We start from the raw sequence: 27,987 nt of genomic DNA, 5'->3' as shown, positions 1-27,987 counted from the left end.
TGGATTGTTTATTTCTAGGGCTTCCATATTGTGATTAAAAGTAGAAATAGGATTGACATACGAAGGAAGAAATCAAGATCCATCCAGTTAATGTTAAGAAAATCAAAAACACTTGGAAAAAAAACAGTTGACCTTTTATTGTGGTCCATTTAAAAACAAATGTGATAAAAACAACGTAGTAACCTTAACAATAATGATACATGTACAGAAATTAATTTAATTTAAAGATTGCCGACATGTCCCAAAAACCGTACCCCTCCTTCTCCCTCGTACTTTATTTTGAGCAAAATACAGGAGCTTGTGGGGACTTAAGGAATGTCAGGGTGTATGTTTGGTGCATGGGCTGATCACCAGGCCAGTTAAAGTGATGTCACGGGGCGGTTATTTTGGGATGGAGGTAACAACAAGTTTGACGGTAACAGTCTCACTCACTGTGACGTCGGCACATCCCGCAATGGAGCACCAAATATGGCCATATGCATACAGTATATATATGTACAGTACAAAAGTGTTAGGCGACCATTTGTTACTTCATGATCTGTCAGGCGGGGTACATCCTGGACTGGTCGCCAGCCAATCGGAGGGCACATACAGCATAGATAAACAAGGATTCAGACCCACATTTCCACCTATGGACAATTTAGATTCCTAAATAAAGTTGACATGCCTGGTTTTGGAATGTCGAAGGAAGCCGGAGTACCCGGAGAAAACCCACGAAAGCACAGTTAGAACATGCTGAGATATGAACCCAAGAACTGTGAGGCAGACGCGCTAACCACTTGGTGCTCCCAATTCATGAACAAATTATTTCGTTTTTTAGAGCAGCAAAAATGTAGGAATACATTTGAGCTATAGCATGACTCTTAAACCTAAATGCAATGGAACCCATAATGTTTGATATTTGTTCTACTAGTTACTGTTTTAATGTGAATTTGATATTTTAATGAAACAGCAAAGCTAATGGTAACCTAAAACTTTTGCACAGTACTGTACATATATCAATGTATGTCAACATATTATATCGTAGAAAAGTTTTTTCAGTAGTTCAATTCAAAAAGTCAAACTCATATATAGTACCTATCATGTAGACTTATTAAACAAGAAAATATTTTTCAAAAAGGCCAATTCCTTCCTATTTTCTTTTAAAAATCTCTTTTTATGTAATACTCAGATTTGTTGAGATGGTGTATTGTGGGTTTTCGATAGCTGTAAGCGATAATCTTCAAAATTATCAAAAACTAAAAATCATGAGATATTTCCCTCTCCCGCAGTGAACTATATAATGCAACTTAAGTTTCCCTTTTTGATTTGAACTACTGAATTAAATTAAGTTCTCCACAATATTTTGTGAGATGCACCTGTACATATCAGAGACAGACAAGCACGTTAAGGTGAGAACATTACAACTTTTAAAGAAATAACAAATTGCTTCAAATGTCACAATTTCCTACATGTGAAAATGAGCCACAAAATCAGTTCAGTTCTCCATCAGCCTCCAGCAGTCCAAACATTGCAACAAAGATCCGGCATTTCCTTTTTCGTGTATAGTGTACATAAATGCACATGACTCTGGATAGTCAGGCCATGTTTGAGGAGATCTTTCTTCTATGGTTACTTCCAGTCTTGACATTTGGGTGTCCCGTAACACAGCTGATGTTCCTTTGGGTTCAGAGGCAAGTGGCGTGTGTGTATGTGGACTGAGGACTAACCTGTCTGTGCTGTACAAGGTAGTTGAAAGGGGAGGTTTGGGAGGGGCATCCGCTAAACTGCAGTGGACAGTTCCTGTGTCAACGCGAAAGCTGCATCTGCTGCACGCTCTGCGACTGATTCTGTGCACTCACCTCGGGCCCGCGGCTGGCCAGCCTGCTGAGGATGTTCCTCTCGGACATTTGCAGCCGCACGGCCACGGGCGGTATCCTAGCAATGGTCGCCGGGAGGCGAGTGACGTCTGCCTTCATGTCGCTCAGGAGCTCCTCCAACTGTTTCAGGACTGGAAGGTAGAAAAACTAAAAGGTTGAGCATATTACTTCCTTCATGTTGTGACTTTTGGCTTGTCCCGTTAGGGGCCACAGCGAGTCATTCGCATGATTTGTTTGGATAGTTTTTTTTAATCTGGATGACTTTCCTGACACAACCAACCCTATTTATAAAAAGTAACCCACGGCATCTTGAGTGAAATGCAGCAGCATGTACCACTACACTATTAACACATATTATTTTCCAAAATGTAAAGTACAGTACTAGTTAATGTCATTTGAAAGTAACTAGCAATACTCTGTATTGTACTTCATAAAAACATACAGCAATAGCACCATGATAATTCAATGGGCATTGTGCTGCTCTTTCTGGTGTGCGTGCCTTGGCCACCACACCGCAGTATAATATTTACATAAAAATAAATACACAACGACAACAGTCTCTTCCAAGTTCAGGGAGCTGCAGCAATATTAGTTGTTTTGCGCAGAGGATAAAGAATATCGCTGGCATCGGGCCGAAGCCTAGGTCCAAATTCAGTCCAGTTTATATTTTTTCACAAATACATACTATTGGTCAGTCACTTCAGTAATTGTTTTTCAAATTACTGAAATGATTATTGAAAGTGTTGAAAACAGCTTGCTCTCTTTGACGATGCAATACTAATGGGTCAACAAATGTCGTTTTTTTGGTTTCCTGAAAAGTGATTGTTTTGGAAATGTGAGGATTCCACCTGACGCCAGCGATATGTGCCTGAGAGTATAGCTATATTGTCTGTCTACATGTGTTGCTGCACCATATGTGTTCAAACATACATTTCTTATCACTACGGCAATGTTGATGCTAGTTTCTTTAGCCCATCTATTGGCGTTTTGCAATGTATGATAGCATTAAGCTAGCGGACTTTCGTAAGTTATGTTATTATTTGTTGCGTTAGTTAAATACACAAACTGTAATTCTCTTTGTTTTGTCTTTAGTTTTAAAGTAAACTCAAAAAAGGAATGGAAACAGCTTAAAGCAAGCGCTTGGCATCTGTTTTGAGGAACTGTTTACTATCTGCTGCTTGTTGTGAAGTTCACTGCCACCATATAGCGCTCATAACTCAAATTGTCCCTCGCAACTAAAAAAATAAAATAAAAATAAAAAAAAAAGCTGAGCTGCGGCTTGTAACTAAAAAAACTCCTAAATTGAGGCACCAAGGTACAGTGTTGCCCAGCTAAATTGCTGTTCATTCTCACTTCAAAATAAAGTTATATATAATATTCCAAGAATAAAGTTGTATTTTTGAAATTCACTGGCTAAATGTGACTCTCTCTCACCCATGAAACTTTGACTTTAATATAAAAAAATTACAAGTTTATCATGGAAAAATACGAGCAAATGTCTTTGTTTCTGGTAAAGATTATGACTTTTTTTCTTGAATAAAACTTCATTTCCATAGCATTATGACTTTTTTTTTTCCTCAAAAAAATATCAATTTGTCATTATAACAGTACAACTTTGTTTTTGGAAAATATTTCTATGGCGATTCGGTGTACACTTAGTAGTTGTGTCTGATAAATATCTCCACTCTAAGGGGTCCCTGGACCCAAAAACTTTGAGAACCCCTATTCTAAATAATAGGTTACTGTCAGTGTCCCTTTGTCTTTACCTTTATGCAGCACTGCATTGGCCGGCTTGTTTCCCGACATTGACTCCTTGCTGAGGTGCTGGTGGGACTCAGCCAGACACTCCACCTCGCTGAAGCGCGTGTTGAGCGCCATGGAAGGGTGCGCCGGGTCCTCAGTCATGTTGAGGTAGGCCGCCCGGCGTAGCTGCTCCTCGATTACCAATGCCTGCTCCAGTAACTAAGAGAGGACAATAATTGGTCAGTGAGACACAGGACGGAGACAATACTGAGAGCTCCTGCCACTTGGGGGGGAATGGAAGACTATAGAGGTGGTTACAGCATATCAAAGCAATCTCCAGAAACAATGCATACATGCCCTTATGAGGCCATGAGCAGAATCAGATGGTTTTGGTGGATTTAGTTTATCATCTTTTATGTAATCCCTTTTATTCTTCTTGCACTGCACTTTGATAAAGGCTGCTTTATCACTATAGTTGATTGATGGCATGGACAACTACTACAGTATATGCTATAGTCTATCTAACGTATGCTAACACAGTAGTAAAGTCATAATTAGAAAAAGTATTTGAATTAAAAAAAAAAAACACTTGTAGACCATAAATATGAAACAAAGGAAAAATATTAACATCCTTGAGTTTCAGCATTCACACAACTAAGGGTGGGTGTTCAGTTCACCTTGAACCTGCGTGCCAGGAACTTGTTCTTTATCTCAAGGAAATTGCCCCTACTCATTTCCCCCTTGAAGGGCTCGTTGAGGATGGCGAACCTTACGTCGTTCTGCACGTCCTGCCATCGAGCATAGCCATGTCTGAGGAACAGCACGGTCAAGGAGCCTTTTTTATTCACAAGACTGTAGCAATACTCTTTAAAATGTTTGTTCAAAGTCTGATCCAAATGTGCATATAAAGGATACTGTATGATGCCAGCTAGGAGCCAGTAGTCATGGCGACGATGCCAAATCTCAAAGGTCTTCTTGGTGACAGTGGCTGCCCTCTCCTCATTCTGCCATAGGGAGTGAAGCTCTGCAGGCCAAAAACGTTATGAGACAAAAAATAAGAGAGAAAACATGCGCGCGTGTGAGCCCCCACCTGTGAACCCTCCGTCTGCTATGTTGAACATGAACCTCTGCTTGCTGGCTTTCCTCTTCTCTTCACTCACATTCAACATGGACAGAGCTCCTTCTCTGGTGTTCTCTCCATTCTGAAGTCTGCTAGATTCCTCTGATTTCATGCCATCTTTTTCCTCTTGTTGATCTGTGCGAAATTAGACAGAGGCGCAATGAGATCCAGTGTAAGTAGTGTGTCAAACATTGTCTTTACAAATTTAGAATCGCACAGAAAGGGAGGGTTTAAATTAACAATGTTTGGTATTGAGGTACAACTGTACAGCATCACATTGAGATCCTCTCATAGGTAAATAAGGTAACTTTTAGAAAATGCAAAAAAGCGAGCATGCAGACCTTTCTCCGTGTCCATCTTCTCATCCTTAGCCTCTTCAACTGAAACAAAAGAAATTAGATTTAAAGCACATTCCATTGAGCTGAAACCAGCTGTTTAACTAAGAGATCAGAGCGTATTACTCCAATTCTAAAGCATCTACACTGGCTCCCAGTCAGCTATAGACTTTAATGTCCGACTATTGGTCTATAAATCACTAAATGGTTTATGCCTAGATCAGACTACAGGATTTTAGCCCCGATATTGGCCCGATTAGCTATCCCGGGCAATAGGATTGTGTATTGTGACCGGCGCATCACCTCCCGTGTTTGCCGTTGTCGACATATATGGTCGCCGTTTGCGCGTCAACATTTATTCACGCGCATAAACCAATGTTTACAGAAGCTTTAGAGCATGATTCGAGAGAACGCCAGGATGTTTACGTACAAACATTAGTGATAGCACTAGCTTGCTAGGTTACATAACGTTTTGTTGCCTCCTTGTGAGCCATATCATATTAAACGTATGTAACTATACCTCAAGCAATCCATGAATGAATAGCCCAAAACGTCATCGCCTGAGCTCCCGCTGACACCTGTGTTTTCATCCGCTTTTTTCCCCAAACATTGCCACAGCAATCCATTGATTGACAACAACTTGTTGTCGCCATGATAACAGTTGTATCCGGTTACGGTGAAAGGTGACATGTTTTCTGGTCATGCCTCCCTGACAGTGTTTGATTTGACAAGATAAAGCCCAGTAATCGTAAAAGTTGGAATACATCGTGCAGTGTTGCCACTGTCTGACCGAAATACGGCAAGATTTTATGCTAGTAGTCACTATCATCACTGTGCAATTTTTAAAAAATACAGTCTTTTAAACTGGGACAGTCTTCACATATTTGCAGATTTAAATTTGATTTATAAAGTACTGCATGATTGGGCTCCAGCTCCTCTGGCTGAGTTCATCAGCCAAAGAAACAGCTCTGAGCGTGTCACTCGAGGCTCTGTCAGAGGTGACTGTCTCATTCCTCTGCGCAGGAGCACATTCAGTAAGTCAGCCTGGTCAGTGAGGAGCGCTGGTGAGTGGAACTCAGTACCTGAGGAGGTTAAACTGCTCAGAACATACAAGGCCTTCACAAAAAACCTGAAAATGTGGTTAGTTAACACCTATAGCTGCCAACACTAAAAGACAAGTATGTTATGATGTTCTTTTTGTTTTTGTTATGATCAAATGATTTGTGGTTTTATTCTCTCTTAATAGTATAGTAAGTCTTTGATTATGTATCCTTGTCTTGTAGATGTATTTTAAGGCTTTTTTACATCATGGCCAGGGGACTACAGATGAAAACTAGCCTTCTGGCTAATTCTGGCTTTTTTAACCATGTGTATTCCATGTCTTTTATGAAATTGCATTGTCCCCTTTCAAATAAACTGATTAATAATAATAATAATAATAATAATAATATAAACCCAGTAGGGCTCTGAGAGCTACAAACTCATGTCAAATAGTGGAGCACAGAGTCCAAACCAAACATGAACCAAAAACTGTGCAGACCAGCTCACTCCAGTCGTCACACAGATCTTCAATAGATCTCTGGAACTGCAAAGTACCATCCTGTTTCAAACGCTCCACCATCATTCCAGTCCCCAAGTCCCCATTGAGAAAAACAGTCACTGAGCAATAAAGTTATCTGGTAATGCTGGTACATTTTTTTTTAGTCATTCAAACTGCTCTAAGTGATAGAGGACTCTGCATGTTTTTGCACAATTGTAAAAAAATAAATAAATTGGACCCGCATTACCAGATAACTAGCCACCTTTTATTGCTCAGTGACTATTTTTTAATGTCTTTATGTCTCAAAAGTGTTCTGTGTCAATTGACTGGCTGTTGTCGTACTAGAGCGGCTCCAACTACCGGAGACAAATTCCTTGTGTTTTTTTTTGGACATACTTGGCAAATAATTCTGATTCTGATTTATCGGTTATGCTGCACACAAATTGAATAAGATGCCAACAGAAGTGAAGTCAGCCCCAAGTGTCAATGTATTTAAGTCTAGATTAAAAATATTATTTTTCCTCATGCTTATGATTGAGGATTATAATCATTTAAAAAAAAAAAAAAAAGTCTTGCACTGTACGTTCTTTTAGTCATTTTAATAAGCTCTTATTTTTCTGTACATTGTTTTTAAGTATTTTAACCGGTCTTTTATTTTTCTGTACTTTTTTTTTTTAAATTTATAATAAATTTGACTTATTTTGTCTTTAAAAAAAATAATAAATAAATACATTTAAAAAACTGCCTCACCTTTAGACCGGTCCTCCTTATCTGCTTTGCCCTCCGTTCCTTCACCTTTAATATTAGCAGGAACGCCCTTCTCGCCCTTGTCTTCTCGGTCCTTGCTGAGCTCGTCGGGCTCATTCCCTTCGTCGCCACCTCGCGTCTCCTTCTCTTTGTCCTCTTTTCCAGCAGGATCATCTTCTTTGTTTTCAGACGCCGGCGACTTGTCAGGGTCATCCGGGATTTCAATAATCTAGGGCAAAGAAAATTATTATGAATTTGAAATTAACAAAATAAATGTCATGAATGAATCCAGAATTACCTCTGGATCTTCTGTCTTTCTAGCTGCTTTGGTGTCCTCTACATCCTTCTTAATGTCCTCTTTGTCCTCTGATCTTGACAGATCCTCTATTTAAAGAAACATGTAAAAACGTGAGCAAAAATTTATTATTCTGTGTCTGTTATGACAAAGTCAGAAACAGCAACTGCATCAGTATTGTTGTAAGGCATCCACAAGATATGAAGGCTATCCAATAAATGCCCAAATAGCTTTCCATATGGCAGCAGTGAACACAATTCTGAAAGCTTCATTTAGGTTAAAAAAGCTGGGGTTTATGCGTGCGTTTACCTGGCACAGGAGTGTTTGGTTGTGTATCCGCAGGTGTCCCGCTTGAAGGGGTCTTTGGATCTTCACCTGCAGCCAAAGCCGCCGCCCTTTTGTTTTCCTCCAGTTCTGCCATCCAGGGCATGGACCACTGACCATTCACATGCTCAAACTCCTGCACCTGTCAAATCAATCCATGCAAGTGATACATTGTGTTATGTTGAGATAAATCGGGAATGTGACTGGAGCGATAAGGCTCAAAGCAATGGGGGAAAGTGCTACCTTTTTCCTAATGAGGGACATGACACCAATACGAGTGAGCACGTGTTGCCTGGACAGACCCTCTCGTGGGACGCCATCTGCAAAGGTCTCTGCTCCATCAGCTCCCGGCTCACACAAATGCCTCATGAACAGAGACACGTAAGCCCTGTGGGAAATTGTTGAGGGAAAAATAAACGAGGGTACAAATCATCACTTTATATGGAATACACCTGAAAATCTGGAAAAAAATACAAAAAACTGAAATACACAAATCAATGGGAAAAATACTGTTACCCACAGAGACAAACATTCTATGAATTAGAAAAGAAACTCTCTTTAAAGCTTTATATATGTTTTTAAAAATATATTATTAACTATACTAATGAGAACCTTTGATTGACAATGTCATACTTGACACTGCATTATGACATTTTGCTTCTAATATTTTGTCCATAACATGCTAAATGAGGGATTCCAAAGAACAGAGCAGCAGACAAATACCCATTTTTAAAGAGGAAGAACAAAACTCTGATTAATAAAATTAAGCTTAAAATTATATACAATTTATTTATTTATATTAGCACTTTAAGAACAACCACAGCTGAAACAAAGAGGGCTGTACAGAAATAGAAATAGAACAAACGACAATTGAACATAACAATTTAGAAACAATAGTAACAGGTAGGAGGCATCATACAGTACAGTAATGTGAAGAACACTTTTCGTTAGGCTAACCAAGTAACTGTAACTAGGCTTTACACGATCAGGATTTTTGGGGCCGATCACCGATGAGCGAGTTTAAAAAAACGATAACCGATTACAAGATGGAGCAATGTCTATTTAAATGACCTACTCTTTTACTGTAGATACTTGTGTACTTAATTGCTCAAAAATATATATTTACAATAAATAATGTATCTTTGTTCATCTATTTATCCCAGTGAGGCATAGTGACAAACCGAACAAATGAATGGTCTTGTATTAGATGGCAGGAAGTACATACAGTAATTAATGTATCCACTTTTTGTAACATTTTTGTTTGTTGGTGTGCCGTGAGATTTTCCAATTATAAAATATGTTCCTTGGCTCCTTAAAGGTTGGAAATCACTGCTCTAGTCAGGTCAAACCAACATTACAACATGAAAGAAATAATGGGTGCTAACTTACTGTAATTAAATTACTTCACCCAGACCAAAACTTTAGAGCATGATTCGACACAACAGCATGTTCGCTTACAACCGTTAGTGCTAGCACCAGCTTGCTAGGCTACATAACGTTTTGTTGCCTGCTTGCGAGCGGTATCGTATTAAAAGTACGTGAGCATACCTCAAGCAAGCCTTAAACGAACGTCCTCTCCTGTCCTGAGCACCGGTGACCACCAACACACGTTTTTCCCCATTTTGTCCTTATAATACAGTCGGCACGATCCACTCTTGTTGTCGTCGCCACGGTAACGAGTGTATCCGGTCGCATTTGAGTTGACAAGATAAAAGCCCAAAGATCGTAAAAAACGGGATGCGGTGGTATTGGAATACAAGACTTTATTGCAGTAGTCTGACATGTGCAATCGTGAAAGACCAAATTTGTCTTGTAGTCTGATCACCACATCATTACGTGTCGTCTGTCTCACACTGCGGACATGTTTTTATTGGCCAGATATTTACAGTACTACATCAAAAAACACGTGACAAGGCTAAAAATAAACTAGCTTTTGGATTCAAATATACTGTGCACGATGGCGACGCGGAGTAAATGTCTTTTGCAAAGCCGATGAATGACGTCATTGATCGGATCGGCGAATTAGGACATTAAAGCCGATCAGCATAAAATGCTAAATATCGGCCGATACCGATAAGATCGGTGTGAAGTTTACTTTTTGTGATGTTTTTGTTCGCTGGCGTGCCGTAAGATTTTCTAATGTAAAGTCTGTGCGTTGGCTCAATAAAGTTTGGGAAATATTGTATAAAAAGTGTATGCTAAGCAGGAAGCCCAGGTGCATAATTGTATAGGGGAGAAAAAAAAATGGTATCCTCACTTGAATTCCTTCTCAGACTTCCCTCGAAGGTCTCGGACAAGCCACTGGTTGGTGAATGCATCCTGGGGAGGCATCCCGTAACGCATCACTGCATTTAGGAAAGCCTTCCGCTGCCGTGCATTGAAGCCCAGAACCTAACATGCAATTTGAAGGAAATACCTCAAGTCAGAAGTCGGTCAGAAACAAATGAAAGTGAAGTCAAACAAATGTAGACTCACCTCGATGTTCCCCCCCACTCGGGCCAGAAGTGGAGGAAGAGGCTTGTCCCTGTCGTTCCTTAACCCTTTGCGGCTTGGCCTGCGGGCATTGGCTGCAGCGGGACACACATGGTCAGACTATCTCATTTGACTCAAACATTTAAATAATTGTGAAGGGACTTGATGTGTATTCATGTGGGATGTTAGTGTCCCAGCGCTTCCACTGTAAAGATATTTGACTTACGCATGATAATGGCACCCTCCTGCTGAAGGTGCCCCTCTCTTTCTCTCTGTCTCTCCACACCTTTATATATATATATTTTGGTGGCCATTTGGACCACAAATGCTTTCAGAACACTTATAACGAAAAGCAGCATCTTTTAATGCAATTCCAGTAACAGAGAGATCCCTGATTAAGGGGAACAATGGTTTCAGTAGATACAAAATAGAATTAGAAAAATAAAGTGCTAACAGTTAAAGTGCACGTAGAATAAACAAACTCAACTTGAATACAATGAACATTTAGTCTTTTAAGTGCAGGCCATGTGGAGGAGGTAGGCATCTAGCATTTTCTGTCCCTGTTTTAGTGCATTCTCCTCTCCTTGTCCTCCTGCTTGCTCTCCCTCCTTTTGTCTTTTTTTTCCTTTGTGCGCCCCGAGCAGATGATGCACGGACACTTTCTGCTCTTGTTTAGGCTGAACTTGTGACCCTCGTAGATTTCGTCTGAATTGGCATGCACATCGGCAGGGTTGGGGTGGTGTTGAAGCTTGTTAGTAAGGGAAAAAAGTGCGGCTTGAAGATTCCTTATTAGAATTTTTTTCAGGGGTACCTTCAGCACGTTCATCAAAGTCCTCGTCGCCCTCCTCTGACGCCACCGAGTAATCAGACTGGTTGTCGGATTGATCCTCTTGCCAGTCTAGAGGGGAGGGAGTAGAAAGAAAGACTTCCTTAACTCTTGGACAGAATGTAATCAATATTCAAGATGAAAGTTCAACAAAAGAAGGACTAAAGGACTTTTGTTTTAGCAAGTTCAGTTTTCTCCACTTTTTTTAACATTGATAAAACAAATAGCAGACAACTATTTCAATTAGAAAAAGTTTCAGCTTTAAAATTGTGCATACTTTTTAAATAAGATGAATATTCAACTAAGCTGAGTCTCTAAAACACCAAATAAACACATTTCATGCCATGCATATGGAAAGCCCCCTACGCATTTATTCCACATCCATGATATCCAGTTTAAGGTCCATGTAAGAGTATGCTTTGGCCTCACTAATAAAACAATTCAGTGCACTAGTAGGACAACTAAATGTTACTGCGAGGCAAAACTTGACTCGTTTATATGATCTGTATGCTACTAGTACTACTGGTGGAGTGCTAGATATTAACTAGAAGACCTTTATAATGTCGCTATTAGTACTAGAAGCACAGAATTGTCAGTTTGGCCACATTTTTGCCTCACTATCCTACTCGTGTGCTTAATAGTCCTACTAGTGAGGACAGAGAGCATACTATCACATGGACCTTAAACTGGATATCAAGGATATGGAATAAATGCTCAAACAGCTTCCCATACATGCACTCACTGTGCAATACGAGACACAAACACTAATGACACCACAAGCACAGCACAGAAAAAAGAGGTTGCATTATATGTTTCTGTACCCTGTCTTATACCTCGGTCCTCCTGGGAACCGTCATTGTAGTTAACCGGCTTTCGAGTTCTTTTGCCTTTGCCCAGATTGCGGGCTAGATCCTCTTGCTGCTGCTCATAGTGATGACGAAGCAGCTTCTCCCAGTAGTCTGGGTCCACGCTTTCCTCCTGCTTGATCACCTCCCGCTCTACTTCCTCCTCCTGAAAGGAAACAATGATCAACATTTCAGTGCCAACCACTCGCCCTTCCCCCATCTCATATCTATTGCCCATGGGCTGCGTACCTCATCATCCTCATCTTTCACCACGTACTGGGCAACTTTGAAGGAGCTGAGATATTCGTTCATGCTCTGAATCTCAGTGTCGTCGGTGGCGTCCTGGTTCCGGTCCAGCAAACGATCGATGGCTTGGTCATCGTAGTGGATCACACTGCTGTCGTCCTCCTTGTTGTCCCCTGAAAGCAAGACGAATGTGAACATTAGGTACAAAATGCAGTCATCGGCCACAACAATACAGTAGGTACGCCTACATACAAGATCCTATTGGGGGGGGGAAATCATGCCTTTTCCATAGTTAGAGCACTTTCAAAAAGATAATTGTGAAGTTTAAACAACTGCCTAATTGTCATAAAAAAACAAAAGGATTTTCCTTTATCAAACTAAAATTGATAACGTGCTAATAACAAAAAATATATATATTTAGCATTTTTCGTACAGGTTTATTTTTAAAACATCTACTCATTTTATATTTACCAGTGTTATTATCAAATCATTTGTTATACTTAGCTTAAGCGTTTATATAAATAAAGTCAGCTATTCAGTCAAATAGCTATTTGTGATGAAAAGAAATAAAAATAAAAAGATTCACACATTTTCCATAATTTCAAGCACCCATGGGAATGCTGTCCAGTAAGAGCAGTATCAAAAAGTCTGCCTTAATGATAATAATGTTCTTTTTCTATTAATTAAATTAAAACATCTCTGTGTCAATCAAAATGGAGCATTATTATCTTTATAAATAGTATGATATTCCAATAAATGTCACCAACCTTCTCCAACCTCATCCTTAAACAACTCCTCAGTTCCGAATTTGAGGATATCATCGAGCTCCTGCTTGGACATGGAACCGGTCTTGGAGCCGAGGCCGGGTCGCACAACCAAATGAGTGAGCATCATCTTTTTCTTTGCAACCTGATAAGGCGGGAGGCAAATGAGCAGTCAGAAGGCTGAACAGTAAATAAGGACTTGTGGTTTTTTTTTTTCTATGCTCCTCTACCTGTGTGATCCTCTCCTCCACAGATGCTTTGGTCACAAAGCGATAGATCATCACCTTCCTATTCTGGCCAATACGATGAGCTCTGCTGAACGCCTACAACACACACAACAGTTAAATTGCCTATCATACATCCAATGTTTTTTCTTAGCCTACAGTGGAACAGTGGAATCTCGAAGGCCAATGGAGAAATTCTACAACACATTGTGTTTGACCTTTGTTTTTACAGTATAGATTGTTGATCCATCCCATCTCATTTTACAGTGAATGTTTGTTTTACATGCTTCAAACACATTTGAACTCATTAAAACACTATTTTTAAACGCATAGTAAACGTATTCATATATGAAGAGTAAATAACAGGCATAAAATGTATAGAAAATATAATTCGTAGTGTAGTGTCGGTGTACATGCATGAGGCTTTAAGTGTGCCTAGTGGGGTGGCGTGCGAATTCTGCAAGTTTGCCCGTGTCTGGGTGAGAGCTGTGGCGAGAGCAGCTTCGACGTGAGTGGGTTCACTGTTGTCTCGGCACTCAAACAGCTGAAAGGTGCATCAGCAGCATATCTCTATTTTTCAAGCCTTTTAATCTCTTGATGTCAGACTGCTTTCGCATTTAGTCTTTATTTTACTATTTCAACGTGTAATTATTTTATTGTGGTAATTTCCTCCTTATTCCAAGTAAGTCATACCTTGCAGTATTTCCTCATTAAAGATGGAATTCAGCTGTCATTTAATGATATGCGTGTGTGCTTGTTTACATAGATCTCCCTGCTTACTGCACTTTGCGATCAGATTTTGGTTGGAAAAGTGCTATACAATTCAATTGATTGAAATAATGTCGGGTTGGGGGTATCATACCTGGATGTCATTGTGTGGGTTCCAGTCAGAGTCATATATGATAACGGTGTCCGCAGACGCAAGATTGATACCCAACCCTCCTGCTCGAGTGGAGAGGAGGAAAGCAAACTGGGGAGCACCAGGAGCTGTTGGAATGAAGACCAAAACACAAGTTAAATGCATGCAATCTGCAGAATTTGAGTAGTCAATAATGTGGGGGATAAAGAGTTACCATTAAAGCGGTCAATGGCCTCCTGCCGCATGTTGCCGGTGACCCCACCGTCGATTCTCTCGTATTTGTAGCCCTCGTTTTCCAGGAAGTCCTCCAGGAGGTCGAGCATTTTGGTCATCTGAGAGAAAACCAGGACTCTATGACCTCCTTCCTTCAGCTTCTTCATCATTTTGTGCAAGAGCATCAGCTTGCCAGATGCCTTGGTCAGAGCCAAGCCCTCGTACATTCCGTTCGGAAGTTTTGGAGCCTCCTGGGGAGAGAAAAGATATGTGGATTAATGACACGTTCATGTTCAAACAGTTCCTGCAACATTAAAGGATAAGACATGGGTCGTACTGTAGCAGCAGCAGGAAAGAGGTACGGATGATTGCAGCACTTTTTCAGATCCATCACCACATTGAGAAGAGAGACTTGATTTCCTCCTCCGCGGGTGTTCAAAGCCTCGAAATTCCGTGTTAAAATGAATTTGTAGTATTTTCTAGAGAGATAAATAATTTCCAGAAAGAACCATCAACAAGAAAAAAGACCAGAATAACAATCATAGTCCAGATGATTGAATAACTTAATTACTTCTGCATGGGACTAAGCTCCACTCTGACAATGAGTTCAGTCTTGGATGGCATGTGTTTGAAGACATCAGCCTTCAGCCTCCTGAGCATGTGTGGTCCGAGCATATCGTGAAGTTTCTTGATCTGGTCCTCTTTGGCAATGTCGGCAAACTCCTCCAAGAACCCTTCCAAGTTGCTGCAGAGGAAGAGGGAGGAAAGAAACGAGCGAAATGAGGTCAAGCGTGGGTGTCACAAGCACACATGCAGCAAACTCATGGCGAATGGACTGACTTGAATCTTTCTGGAGTGAGGAAGTTTAGCAAGTGGAAGAGCTCCTCCAGGTTGTTCTGAAGAGGCGTGCCGGTCAGCAGCAGCTTGTGTTGCAGTGGGTAATTGTTTAACACTCTGAAGAACTGCCGAGGGGAAAGGAATCTTTCAGTAACTACTTACTGTCAAAGACTACCATTTTCTCATGTGTTTGTATGCAAATACAATTACAGTTCGATAGTTCTACCTTGAGGGCAATTTCTATCTTCGTTTTATAGAGACAAATACAGAAGCAATAAACCAGTAAAAAGTAGACTTTACACCGATCTGATCGGCTTGATCGGTATCGGCCAATCTTGTCGGTGAAAAAACATTCAGCGGTGTGGGACTTTTTTGCGGTGCCTCAGACAGACATGTAATGCCTGGATCAGACTACAAGACAAATTTGGACTGACACAATTGCACTATGTCAGACTACTGCAATAAAATCTTGTATTCCGAAACCACCGCATCCCGTCTTTTACCAACGCTGGGCTTTAGCTTGCCAAATCAAACGCCACCGTATACACTTGTTACCATGGCAACAACAACAGCAGCTCGTGCAAATTTATTGTGGGGGGGGGGATAATAAAATAAGGAAAAACGTGTGGTGGTCATCGCCGATGCTCGGGAGAGGACGTTCATCCATCTACTGCTTGAGGTATGGTCACATACTTTTAATACGATATGGCTCGCAAGCAGGCAACAAAACATTTTGTAGCATAGCAAGCTAGTGCTGGCACTAACAGCTGTAGGTAAACATGCCAGCGTTCTGTCGAAACATGCTCTAAAGTTTCAGTGTGTGCGAAGTAATAATTACAGTAATTAATTAGTAATTACACTAAAGTAATTTAATTACACTAAGTTAGCACCCATTATTGCTGTCATGTTGTAATGTTGGTTTGACCTGACTGAAAACTTAAACCTATGTCAGTGGCCAATCCTTGAATGCCCCTAGAGGTCATTAATGTTTTACCTTTTGTGTAAAATGCTGGAGAATACTTTTGAAGATACTCAATATACAGTCCACAAGTATACACAGTAAATGAACAAGTCATTTAAACACATTGTTCCATTTTGTGATGGGATCGGTTATAGTTTTTGTTTTGTTTTGTTTTTTTAAACTCGCTGATCGACCCCAAAAATCCTGATTGTGTAAAGCCTAGTAAAAATAGAGTGTTCCCACCTTGGACTGGTTGTTCTTCAACCTGTGCGCCTCGTCCACAACCAGACAGGCCCATTCAATGGAGCCCAGCACAGCCTGGTCAATGGTAATCAGCTCATAGGATGTCAGCAGGACATGGAACTTGACTGTTGAGTCTTTCTGCAAAGTGGATATTAGTGTGGAGAGGGTGAAACCCTAACTTTTAAACCTGAGAGCCACAGTGCATATTTTCAATGTGACGCTGATACATATTTGTTATTGTTTCTTTCTCACCTTCATCTTGGATGCCTTTTTCCCACCTCGGATGGCATTCCCTTCGAAGGAGAACTCGTTCTCTCGGATGACAGCCCTACTGTCCTTGTCACCGACATATGTGACCACGTACATGTCTGGGGCCCACATCTCAAACTCTCGCTCCCAGTTGATGATGGTGGACAAAGGTGCACTAACCAGGAAGGGACCTTTAGAGTGACCCTGAGGGCAGAAAAAAAAAAGCATGGTGTCAACATTTTAAATTTGACGTGCAAACAAACGTCTTGCCCTGCCTTTAGGATAAAGCTCCTCACTTAAGAGCTGCTCCCCTTTAATGGGCAATGGTACTGTGTGTCCAATGTCTGACACCCCCATCACTGATACTGACTGACAGAGGAGGGTAGACTGGACAAAATAAAACAAATACTGTGCAGTGGAGCCTTGACTTAAGAGTTTAAATAGTTCCATGACCAAATTCGTAATATCAATATTACCCCATTGAGATGAACTGAAATTCCATCAAAGTTTTGGCCTATCTGCTTGCAACTGTCGTTATTTTGAATTTGTGTGTTTGACTCCATGTACCAATCAATAAACGGATGAAAGTGCATCAGCGACTGTGTGTCTCCTTTTTCCCCCCCACTTTATTCATGCAGCTGCATATGTCAAGCTCGACCGTGAATAAAATTTTGGCAACACAAAGCAAAAAACGACCAAGCGACGGCTCATAATGCTGAAAACCCGTAAGTTGGGGCACTCGTAAGTCAAGGTACCACCGACTAATATTAATTTTACGTCTCTTCTCTCCTCACCTCCTTGTAAAGCGAGTAGAGGAAGACAGCGGTCTGGACAGTCTTGCCTAAGCCCATTTCATCGGCAAGGATGGTGTCGGTGGCCTGTGCCCAAGAAAACCTGAGCCAGTTCAAGCCCTCCAGCTGGTAGGGGTGAAGAGTGCCCCCGGTGCTGTCCAGGTAGTCAGGTTGACGATCAAACTTGATAGTGGGCTATAAGAGGAAATCAATAGAATGATGAAAGACACTAAAATTCACCTTCCTAATTTATCACTTCACAATATTTCATTGTAGTTTACGCCTCAAGAAAAACTAATGTTTTGGTTGGAAAACTTACGTCCACCACTGGATTAGCAGGTGGACGCTCCGCCTTCTTAACTTTGACAGGCTTCTTTAGCTTCTTACCAGGTCTGCCCTCATCACCGATCATCAACTCTCTAATTTGTTTGAAAAAAAGGCTGTTAAATGGCACTTATTTATATGTAAAAGAGGACTGTGTGAGGTATGTAAACTTCTGCACACCTGTGATTCCAGTAGGTCTGCTTGTAAAGGTCAAACTCTGGAATGTCCATGTCTTCGCTCTCCCACGTAGATTGGTCGTAGGCCAGGTCTCGCCACTTGATCAGGTAGTGTACGTTGCCCTTCCTGTCCACACTGAAATGAAAAGAGAAAGATTGTGTGTGCGCTTATAACAGTGGCAATGACATCAGGTAAAGTGCTTGGTGGTTTTTCAGGTGTGTGATACCATTACAGCTGTTGTATTCTGTTTCTATAGCTAGAGAAGGTAAATCCAAATTGAGTGCATAAAATGTAAACGTCATCCATGGTTTTGGAACATTGTTTTTATGTTTCCACTCACTAAAAAGTCATAAGTCCATGTTCAGTAAAAATTCAAAAACAAATATTTATGGCGGTTTAATGACAATTTTAAACTACCCTAAATTAATATTACTTTATATCCAGTAAAAATTGACTTTTTAAAAGGGGATAATTTACACCAGTTTAATAGTCGGGCAAGCACATTTAGGCATATAGCCGGCATCGGGCCGAAACCTGGCATGTCCAAATTTGGTCAATTTCTTATTTGTTCACAAATCGATAGTATTGGTTAGTTATTTCTAATAATTATTGATCAATATAAAGTGTTGAAAATGACTTACTCTCTTTGATGATGCAATGTTGATAGCTCAACAAATGCTGTTTTTTTGGTTTGCTGAAAAGTGATGGTTTTGGAGATACAGGGATTCAGCCCGATGCCAGCGATATGTATTCATAAGTGAAAACAACTGGAGCTTAACTGTTTTTATAATGTTGGCATTACACGTCTTTAAAATCTGGAGTAAAAAGTAGTAACAATAAAATAAAATCAATAATTCGGTGTCATTAAAACGACTTTTGCATTCTTAGGCAATCAACATGTTGATTTAAAAGCCCCGAGTCTTCACCTGTGGTTTAGGATGCGGTGTATCATCAGCCACTCCATCTTGACTCCGTAGCGGTAGAACTCTGCCTCCATATGGACAAAGAGCGGATCCTTGTTCTTCCTCTTGGTGCTCTTGTCATCGTCGCCCTCGCCACCGAAGTCCACGGGCGGCGGCTCGTCCATGTCTGTTTTCCTCTGGTAGTTGCGGAACATCACCTGGCAGTTCAGCTCCAACTGGTGACCACAGGTCAGGAGGTTAGAAGGTGTGTAGGTTCAGTAATGACAAGATTGTCCAACACAGTGATTCTCAACCAGGGTGCCGGGGCACATTAGTGTGCCGTGAGTGCTCTTCAGGTGTGCCGTGGGAAATAATAAAATTTTACCTAATTGCTAAAAAAAATATATATATATTTATAACAAATAATGTATCTTTGTTTTCTATTTATGCCAGTGAGGCATGGTGACAGACAGAACAAATAAATTGTCTTCTATTAGATAGGAGGAAGTACATACAGTAATTAATGTATCCACTTTTTGTGAAAAATTTTTTTGCTGGTGAAATTTTTCAATTGTAAAATATGTGCCTTGGCTCCATAAAGGTTGGAAATCACTGGTCTAACACAATTGGGTTAGGCATGCACCTGTAGCTCCAACACCCAGGAGCAGTGCCAGTAGGACATATTGCACCATTTTACAAAGAACTCCCTCTCCCTGCGGCCAACCAAGGGTGGGGGATCAGGAGCATCAGCAGGCACGTCAGCAGGCCGAGGAACGGGCGTGGGGGCTGGAAGCTCTCCCCAACGCCATGTTAAAACCTTCTGGACTTTACCCTTCATTGGTGGACACTGCCAAGAAGTGGATAGAAAGTCAGTGTTGCTTTTGTTATTGCTAATCAACAGATACTTTATTCTGTACCTTGCAGCGGGGGCAGATCCACTCGCCGTTGGGGATTTCAGGGAGAGGCGGGTTGAGACAGTGGATGTGGTAGGACGAGGGGCAAGTATCGCAGCAAAGCAGCTCCCCTCCGTCCTTGCAGACCCTGCAGTACTCGATGTGGTGGTCATCCTCTTCTTCAGCGCCATCGTCCTGTCTGTCGTCCTCGTCTTCCACTTCGGCGTCGGAGAGGTCTTCCCTGGCCTCCCATTGGATGCCCTCTTTCTCCTGGTGTCAGAATCAAAGGCAGAGGTGGAGGGTCATGAGTGAGAAGCTGCTTCTTATTGACTATTAGGTAGGTAGGTAGGTACTAGGGCTGGGCGATTAAATGATCATGATTAGTGAGCGTGATAAATATCCAGTCGATTACGGTGATCAGTTGTGTCCCTATTTCCTCGATCAAACATGGCGGAAATGTGTGTGACAACAGCCAATCAGAGGAGACCTTTTCCTGTTCCACTGCCATTTGCAAGTTGTGGAAGTAAGCAGAAACGCTGCTTCCTCAGCTCCATAGCGACACGCCCCGTCTGACTCAGCTATCCTCCTACGGAGCCCGTCAGCCTGTTACTCACTGCTGCCAGCACATTTACGTGCTGCTACGTACGTGCTAATGTTACATAGCATTAGCAGTTCAGCCACCGGACGCAAGCAAAGCAGCAATCACTCGTGTCATCTGTCATACTGTTTTAAATATTGACCACGAGAAGTGTTGTTGTCTGCAAAAGACGTTTGGTCAGAGTATTGCTGCTTCCTGCTAATTTTTATATTGTTAAATGTTTTGTGTATTGTGTTATATTTTAACTTGAAACTACGGTATGTAATCGGTATTGCTATTAAAGAAAATGCAAATCTGCAAGTGGCAATAACACCTTGTGGAGCATCATAACTTGAAAATAATAGTATGCACATTTTAATGCATCTTCATTATCCCCGAGCAGTGCATATTGTTTATTTTAGGTCTTGCATAGGCGACCTACAAAACACTAAACTAATTTACTGTGTTACCTTATATTTGCCTACATTTGTTGTACTGTTGGGTAAGTTTTTTGTATTTTTCTATAGTCATCTTCTTCTTTTTTCCTTGATTTACTTATTACATGTTAATAAAATGTTAAAACTACTCTCTAGCTCCTTCAGTTTTCAGTACAGATGCTATAAGACTGGCATTGTAAACAATTTTTAAAATAATATTAAAAAATGGTGATCATAATAGAGATCGACAAGATGAAAAAATATAGAGTGATCTTTTTATTTTTTTTTGCCCTACCACCGAGCCCTAGTAGGTAGGTAGGTAGCTAGCTAGCTTTTTAAACTTATCATCACTACCATTTGACTGTACTATCTACTTCACTGACATCCAAGGGCTTTCTCCTTCTAGTCTCTCCTTCAAACGGCTTGTTTGCATGTCACATTGTGAATTGGCGTAAAGCGAGCTGAAACGGCTGTACTCACACAGTGTGGGCAGCTCCACTTGCCCTCAGGTGCCTTCTCCATGTCAGGGTCCAAGCAGACCATGTGATAAGCTCTGGGACAGGTGTCGCACAAAATAATCTCTCCTCCCTGCTGGCACACCTCACAGTAGTCCTGGTGGTCCGTCTCGTAGCCGTCACCATCCTCCGTCTCCACTGGGAGAGGGAAGGCGGGGATACGTGAACTGGGATTGTGAGTCTAGAACAAAAGAATGAAAGAGTTTAACACCACACCTTTCTTCTTTTTCTTTGCACTCTTGGACTTCTTCTTGTTGCGGCTGCTACGGTTGGAGCCCTCTGACACGGAAAAGGTGCTTTCATCAAAGTCACTGTCCATGTCTGGCTCATCCTCGTCACTCTGATAGGGAAAGTAGCGACGCATTGTAAGGCTGACAATGTCGGCAAAAGACAGGAAAATAAAAAGTGGCAAAACATCTTACAGAGGAGCGCTTCCTCTTGCTGTTCAGGCCTCCCAGTTTGATCTTCAGTGGAGCCACCTTCTTGGGTTTGGGCTTTGGTGGAACTTTAGGCTTGGACTTTTTACGAGCATTAGGGCCTGACACGGAAATGAAGAGAGGTTACGTCATACAAATAACAAACAGGGGCTGTGTTCAGAATTACTCCTCATCCACTTCACCCTCTAAAGCAGTTAGCTAAAGCGTTTTTTTATCGTATTCTTAAAGCGATCGTTTTTCCAGTATACATACATACTGTAATGGCCTCACATCAGGGTTAGTCAGTCAGTCACCGATGTACTTTTTACTAGGGAAGGGCAAGTACGATACCAGGTATCGGGCCGATACCGGCTTTATTTCAAGGTATCAGGTACTCATGAAGTATGCCCATACCAGCCACCGATACTAAAGGCAAAAATAAAAAAATATGACATTGAGTAAGTCCTCCTCGCCAGTAGTTGGTGCTACACAGCAGCGGTTTGACACATCAGCGTATCATCATGTACATCAGAAAGAAAGAAAGATCTTTGTTCACAATTATGTCATTTTGTTAGTTGAAATGTTATGTATCAAAAGTACTAGTTGTATCCGTACTCGGTATTGGTGAGTAGTCAAGAGTGAATACTCATAGTGGCATTGGTCTGAAAAAAAAAGTGGTATCCAACCTCCCTACTTTTCAGCAACAGTAAAACACAAACACAATAAGGACGCTCACATGGAAGCTGCTGTCAGCCAAAGCTCATTACAAGACACTCACATGCAGACTCTCTGATGTCACATGGCACCCAAACAACACCCACCTCCTAAAAAGGCCCATGCATGTACACTGATACTACAATACGTACAGTCAAGGTTAGTCACTCTCGTTCAATCGATTTTCTGCTTGAATTTGAATTTACAATGTGTCTAAAAAGTGTGTGTTTAATAAGTTTAATGTGCTTTAGTAAGTTTAAATGTGTTCAAACAGTAGGGGGAAAGCTATTTATTAAATAAAAAAAATATATGGTCTCTTTATGTCGCGATTTTTGCCGGTTGAGCCTGAGTCTGGAAGGCATCCCCGCGATAAACGAGGTTTCACTGTGCAAGTATAGCTCCCCACAGAGTGAGTTTGCCATTTTGTAGTGCTGTTACAATGTGCAGTGAGTACAGGTTTCCCCCATATAGTGCCCTCAATGGATACTACAATATATCTAAAGTGATTAGAGAATAGGAAACGAGATTCCAAACACAGCCCAGGATGTTTTTTCATTTGCCCCTTCGTCTAGTCACCTTTGCCTTCTTTGGTTTTAGCCTTGCGGAGAGGTGGCACAGGCAGTGGTGCAGGAACAGCAGGGGCGGTCTGAGCAGCGGCGGCAGCGGCTAGAGTGGGGGGTGCATGACCGCCGTCGGCCCCTACGTCTGTCCCAGCCACCACCATGTTCTCCACCGCTGCAGCCACGTTAGCGGCTGCCAGGGCAGCACTGGCGGTCGCCGAGCCCTGTAGGGGGGACATCCAGTCAGCAACTTTTTGCATGTGAGGAGTGCTACATTCATCTGTGATTTTCATTGATTCAGTGTAATACCTTATGAGGGTTATTTGTGCTAAACTCTCTCCACTTGGCCATCATTAAAGTCATCATCTTGGACACAGCAATTTTAGGGTTCTTGGCTGCAATCAAGGGCCTGTGGAGAACAACAAATGTCATGCTGGCACAACTGGCCACAACATTAGGTACACCTGATGAGATCAAATGCAGTAGCAAAGATTCTGCTGTTACCAGCTTTCATTGACACGGTCAGATATGTTTGTTTCATTAATGGTGTAAAACTGCATGGCATCATTTTAAAAGGTATTTCTAATAATTTGGTTAGAGTAAAACAATAGCATAAAGGCAGATTTTTCTGTTACCGATACAGTCCTTGCATTGGAAAGATACAATTCAAATGGAAAAGTTCACTGCAAAAGCGAAACAATTATCAATTAATTGACAACGAATAAATTATCAAGGTAATTGACAACTATACTGATAATCAATTAATCGTTAAGAGACCTTGTTTAATTTGAGATTGTCCAAATCCTTAGATTTCAGCCTCCCAACAGTAAATATTCTCTGATTTCAGTAATCCTCCATAAAAGATAACAAATTATCTTTGTTTTAAATTAAAATAAGACATTTGCAAACGTCTGACTTTACTTTGGAAAACAATGATCAACATTTTGGCCTATTTTCTGACATGTTACAGACCAAACCAGTAAGTGAATCATAATAAATTTCTGGGGGAAGAAATTATTTGCAGCCGTAGTATGACTACTGTAATCTGTAATTGGCATCTAGTTGAACTTGAAGCAGCTTCAGAAGTGCATATCAAACTAGTAGCTCTTTGCATGTATCAGTACCCAAGAAGTAGCTCTGTTTCAAAAAGGTTGAGGAGTAAAACATCACTCCTTCTAGTGTGATATTGCTTAACTGTTGGTTATTTGGTTTCATTTAATGTTGAAACAATACCAAATAAACAACAAATCAGTTAATAAACATTAAACCAAAACAATTATATTGCAATAACCTTTAATGCAAAATAAATCTGTACCGAATATTTGAGTAATCGATGGAATTAGCAATAAAATAATTGATTCTAAAAATATTCAATAGCGGCAACCCTTGTTCACAGTGTAATTTATAGTATAACTTTGACAACCTAGAAAGTCTTTAATTAACCTGAAATTATACTGGGACGAGAACACAGTACCCGGAGAATACCTGCACATACTCCACAAAGCTGAGATTCCAACCTAGGGCCACTTTGCACTATGTGAGGCAGCTGTTCTAAACACATGCTCCGGCTATTCCAACTGACTTTGGGAGAGAGGCGGTGGTACACCCTGGACTAGTCGCCAACTAATCACAGGGCACATATAGACAAGCATTCACACCTATGGATAATTTAGAGACCCACACTGGAACTGGGATTCAAACCCCAAACATCAGCCAGACTTGCTAACCACTAGGTCACAGTGCTGCCCGTGTATTTACATGTTCATAAAGTTTCCACACCTGACAAACTGGCTGAAGGCCTTGTAGTTGGTGAGAGAGTTGTAGTCTTCCTGAGTAAAGATGTGGTCGATATCTTTCATGCCCCAGGCCTCCAGCATCTGGGAGGAGCTTTTCGGCTGAGGTGGGGGGACAACAGAGGGAAATACATCTACAGTAATCCAAGTGGGAATGAACCCCTCCTGATGCCAACCGTCATGTAACAATCCACAATTTACCTGACAGTCGTCGTCGTCGTCGTCGTCATCTTCGTCGTCCGGCTCTGGACCTTTGCGTTTGCTCTTCGATCCGGACGAACCCCCTTTCTCCGCAGCCATGCTTGATTTCTTCTTGTCTTTGGTCGAGCTGGAGCGTTTTTTCTTTTTCCTCCCCGGGGCGTAATCGCTGCCATCACTGTCCGAGCGCAGGCCTCCCTCATCTGGGTCCCTCTCTCCTGCCCCTGCTCCAATCAGGTGCTCGGGGGAGCTCAGCGGCAACTCCTGTTTGTGTTGAAACGGCATAAAAAAATGTACAGTCTTGTCTTTCAAACAACTGCATTGGTACCGAAAGTCAGCCATGTCTGACATCCATGACAATCTTTCAGTGATTCCAACCGGGGTGCCATGAAAGACCATCAGGGGTGTTACAGGAAATTATCCAATTTCACTTATTTATCAATTAAATATATGTCTGTTAATCTATCTATGCCAGTGACGTATAGAACAATGAAATGCTCTTCCGTTAGATGGCAGATGGTACAATAAACCTGTATATCCACCTGTTGCCATTCATACAAAATCATTTCATAGCTTCACTGATGCATGTATGTCAGCTTGGTGTTCAATAAAACAGGCTCAGATTTCACACACTGAGTTAGTCAATTTGTGAGTAAATTGAGACGAGATCATCTTTATTTCAGTATTGATACTTTTTGTGACATTTTGTTTTGTGACGTCCCATGACAATATTTCCAATGTAAAATTGCTGCCTTGGCTCAATAAAGGTTGGGGAACACTGATAAACACAATTTTCCAAATAAACACAAAAATGTGAGTTAAAGTATGCCTTTTTGTCTTATGGCAATTGCCTAAAAGTGTGAACAATCACCGATTACAAAATTAGATACATCTGCACAAGCTAAGGAGAAACAGAAATATGCCTTTGTAGGTTTGCAGGGGGCACGGCACAGTAGCCGACTGGTTAGCACATCTGCCTCACAGTTCTGAGTACCCGGGTTCAAAACCGGCCTTGCCTGTGTGGAGTTTGCATGTTCTGCCCGTGCCTGCGTGAGTTTTCTCCAGGTACTCAAGTCTCCTCCAGCCATCCCAAAAACATGCATGGTACATTAATTGAAGACTCTAAATTGTCCGTAGGTGTGAATGGTTGTACCCCGAAGCAACTTTTTTTTTTCCTCTCTTTTTTTTTAACAATATAGTGTTTATTTCATCAGATTAATTTATGAACTTTTTATCACCGTGGCCGGACACAGCGCCGTACTGGCCGGTCAGGTCGGACACTGGATTTTGTCCTCCCTAATATCAGGAATTATCAGTGTTACGGCCTATAACGAGTCAGCGAGCAGACAACAGACCAAGCGTGAGTAAGTCATCCACTGTGTAGTAATTTCCAAAGATTTGTCTATTCATTTGCATTGCATTTGCAATAAATTTGTTAAATTTATGCACACTATGTATATTAGCAGTCAGTGATTTGTCATTAGTGAACTATGATTACTTAAGGATAATTTGTGGGTTCTTGTAATTCTGACTTAATAAAGCTATTGTTTTTAATCATTAAAAAACTGTGTACCTACTTTTGTACCCCTCTAACCTTACATTTTTGGTCTTGTACCGCAAGATTATTCAAATGTGAAAAAATGTGCCTTGGCTGAATAAAGGTTGGGAAACAATATCCTCGTATTTTTACTTATCCAACTAATGTGACTACATTAATGGAGGTGTGTGCATCATGAAATCATGTGACATCCAACTCGCCTCTCTGACGGCCCTCTGCCTCTTGTTGCTTCTGCTCTCCCGGCTGCTCTTCTTAGCCTTCTTCTTCTTCTTCGACTTAGGCATGTCGTCCACGTCGGACATGACGTCCTCGGCCTCGTTGTCGTCTGCAGGTGACACTCAAAATGCTTGTCACTCTTTTCATTCACTCTCTATTATGGGGGTGCGGGTGGGGGGAGAAGCAGCGCAGGCGCAGACATGCACGCCCCTGCAGGCTCGAGAGTGGAGCGTGGAGGGAGGAGGGAGGAGAGGGGTTGGGGGGCGCGTGCACAGTGACGTGCACACACAAATCCGCGTGCACGCGTACCGTGTGGCACAAAACACTGGGGTTAAACAACTTGTGTGGAGGGTTTTGTACAACTTTGACAGTCGGCAGTGGTTCCCCTCGGTAAAAGCGCGCGTCAAAATTGTAAATAAGGGAAAGGGGGGGGGGGCACCTGCACGTTAAGTTAGCTTCACTAACCTATGGTGACCGAGGCGACGCGGAGCTAGCTCGGGCTAACGTTAGCCTCACTTTGAAGGCGACCCCCGCACACACCCGGTCAAAAACAACAACAAAAAAAGAAGTCAGAGAGCAGTGAGGTTTTGAGCTTACCGTGGAGTAGCGAGTGCTCCTCGGCGGCTGCGAAGTCGTCCCTGTCATCGTCGCTGCCTGACATGTCTCCAGTGTCCCCCCCCCCCCAACCGCCACCACCACTCCTCCTCGCTCGAATTAATCCCCCCGAAAGCTCTCGCTCCTCGGTCGGTCGGTCGACGAGGGAGGAGGGCAAAATGACGTGGGACTTGCTGGAGAGTGGACCGAGGTGGGTGTACTATCCAAGGGGAAGGTAGTGGGCGGCTACTGAAAGAGGGGGGGGGGGGGAATGGCATAGTGTGTTTACAATATCAAACAAGTTGGCTAATTAGGTATAGACACTACACACTTGACCCCCGCAAGTTGGAACACGGCAACGGAAAGTTGAAGTAGAAAACGGGGCCTACCTTGACACCTTGGAAACTTGCTGTGAAGAGTGTGTGGTCCCAGGTCGCAATGAGCTCTCGCTTCTGTTCTGTACGTATTACCACAACTCAGCTCGTTATTTCGTCCATTCATTCATTTAAAAAAAAATAAAAATAAAAAATACGAAAACACGGTCCAATGTCCTCTCCCCAGCCTGAGAGCTTAGCTAACATCCTCACGAGCACACAAAGGGGGCCAGACATCCCATAATA

The 27,987-nt window shown here is 41.7% G+C and overlaps 1 protein-coding gene across 8 annotated transcripts; it reads right to left on the bottom strand.

The window, feature by feature from the left end:
* Nucleotides 1–122: 122 nt before the first annotated feature.
* Nucleotides 123–27,987, bottom strand: chd4b (chromodomain helicase DNA binding protein 4b). 8 transcript variants are annotated; one of them, XM_061674393.1, is made up of 41 exons: nt 27,757–27,849; nt 27,371–27,616; nt 26,758–26,882; nt 25,003–25,263; nt 24,788–24,903; nt 23,318–23,417; nt 23,025–23,232; nt 21,741–21,856; nt 21,535–21,658; nt 21,284–21,456; nt 19,814–20,059; nt 19,540–19,743; nt 18,921–19,132; nt 17,998–18,129; nt 17,813–17,912; nt 17,497–17,688; nt 16,706–16,906; nt 16,454–16,591; nt 15,253–15,374; nt 14,984–15,157; nt 14,750–14,891; nt 14,414–14,663; nt 14,203–14,327; nt 13,347–13,439; nt 13,120–13,261; nt 12,356–12,525; nt 12,083–12,272; nt 11,247–11,333; nt 10,439–10,530; nt 10,221–10,354; nt 8,207–8,351; nt 7,949–8,105; nt 7,643–7,728; nt 7,348–7,573; nt 5,064–5,102; nt 4,693–4,857; nt 4,518–4,626; nt 4,280–4,412; nt 3,626–3,821; nt 1,842–1,990; nt 123–1,766 (listed from the first exon to the last, which is right to left on the bottom strand). In XM_061674393.1, exons 2-41 carry the CDS (start codon nt 27,432–27,434, stop codon nt 1,668–1,670), a joined length of 5,937 nt encoding a protein of 1,978 aa, XP_061530377.1. In that variant the 5' UTR covers nt 27,435–27,616; nt 27,757–27,849; the 3' UTR covers nt 123–1,667. The 8 variants fall into 8 exon arrangements, with proteins under 8 accessions (XP_061530377.1, XP_061530376.1, XP_061530378.1 ...); XM_061674392.1 differs by having other exon boundaries at nt 27,371–27,613; nt 27,757–27,848; XM_061674394.1 differs by having other exon boundaries at nt 12,095–12,272; nt 27,371–27,613; nt 27,757–27,848.

The sequence above is a fragment of the Phycodurus eques genome, chromosome 4, assembly GCF_024500275.1.
Source record: "Phycodurus eques isolate BA_2022a chromosome 4, UOR_Pequ_1.1, whole genome shotgun sequence".
In the NCBI taxonomy this organism is placed as follows: domain Eukaryota; kingdom Metazoa; phylum Chordata; class Actinopteri; order Syngnathiformes; family Syngnathidae; genus Phycodurus; species Phycodurus eques.
Note: the sequence above shows the minus strand (reverse complement) of the source record. Positions and strands in the feature narration are given on the sequence as shown.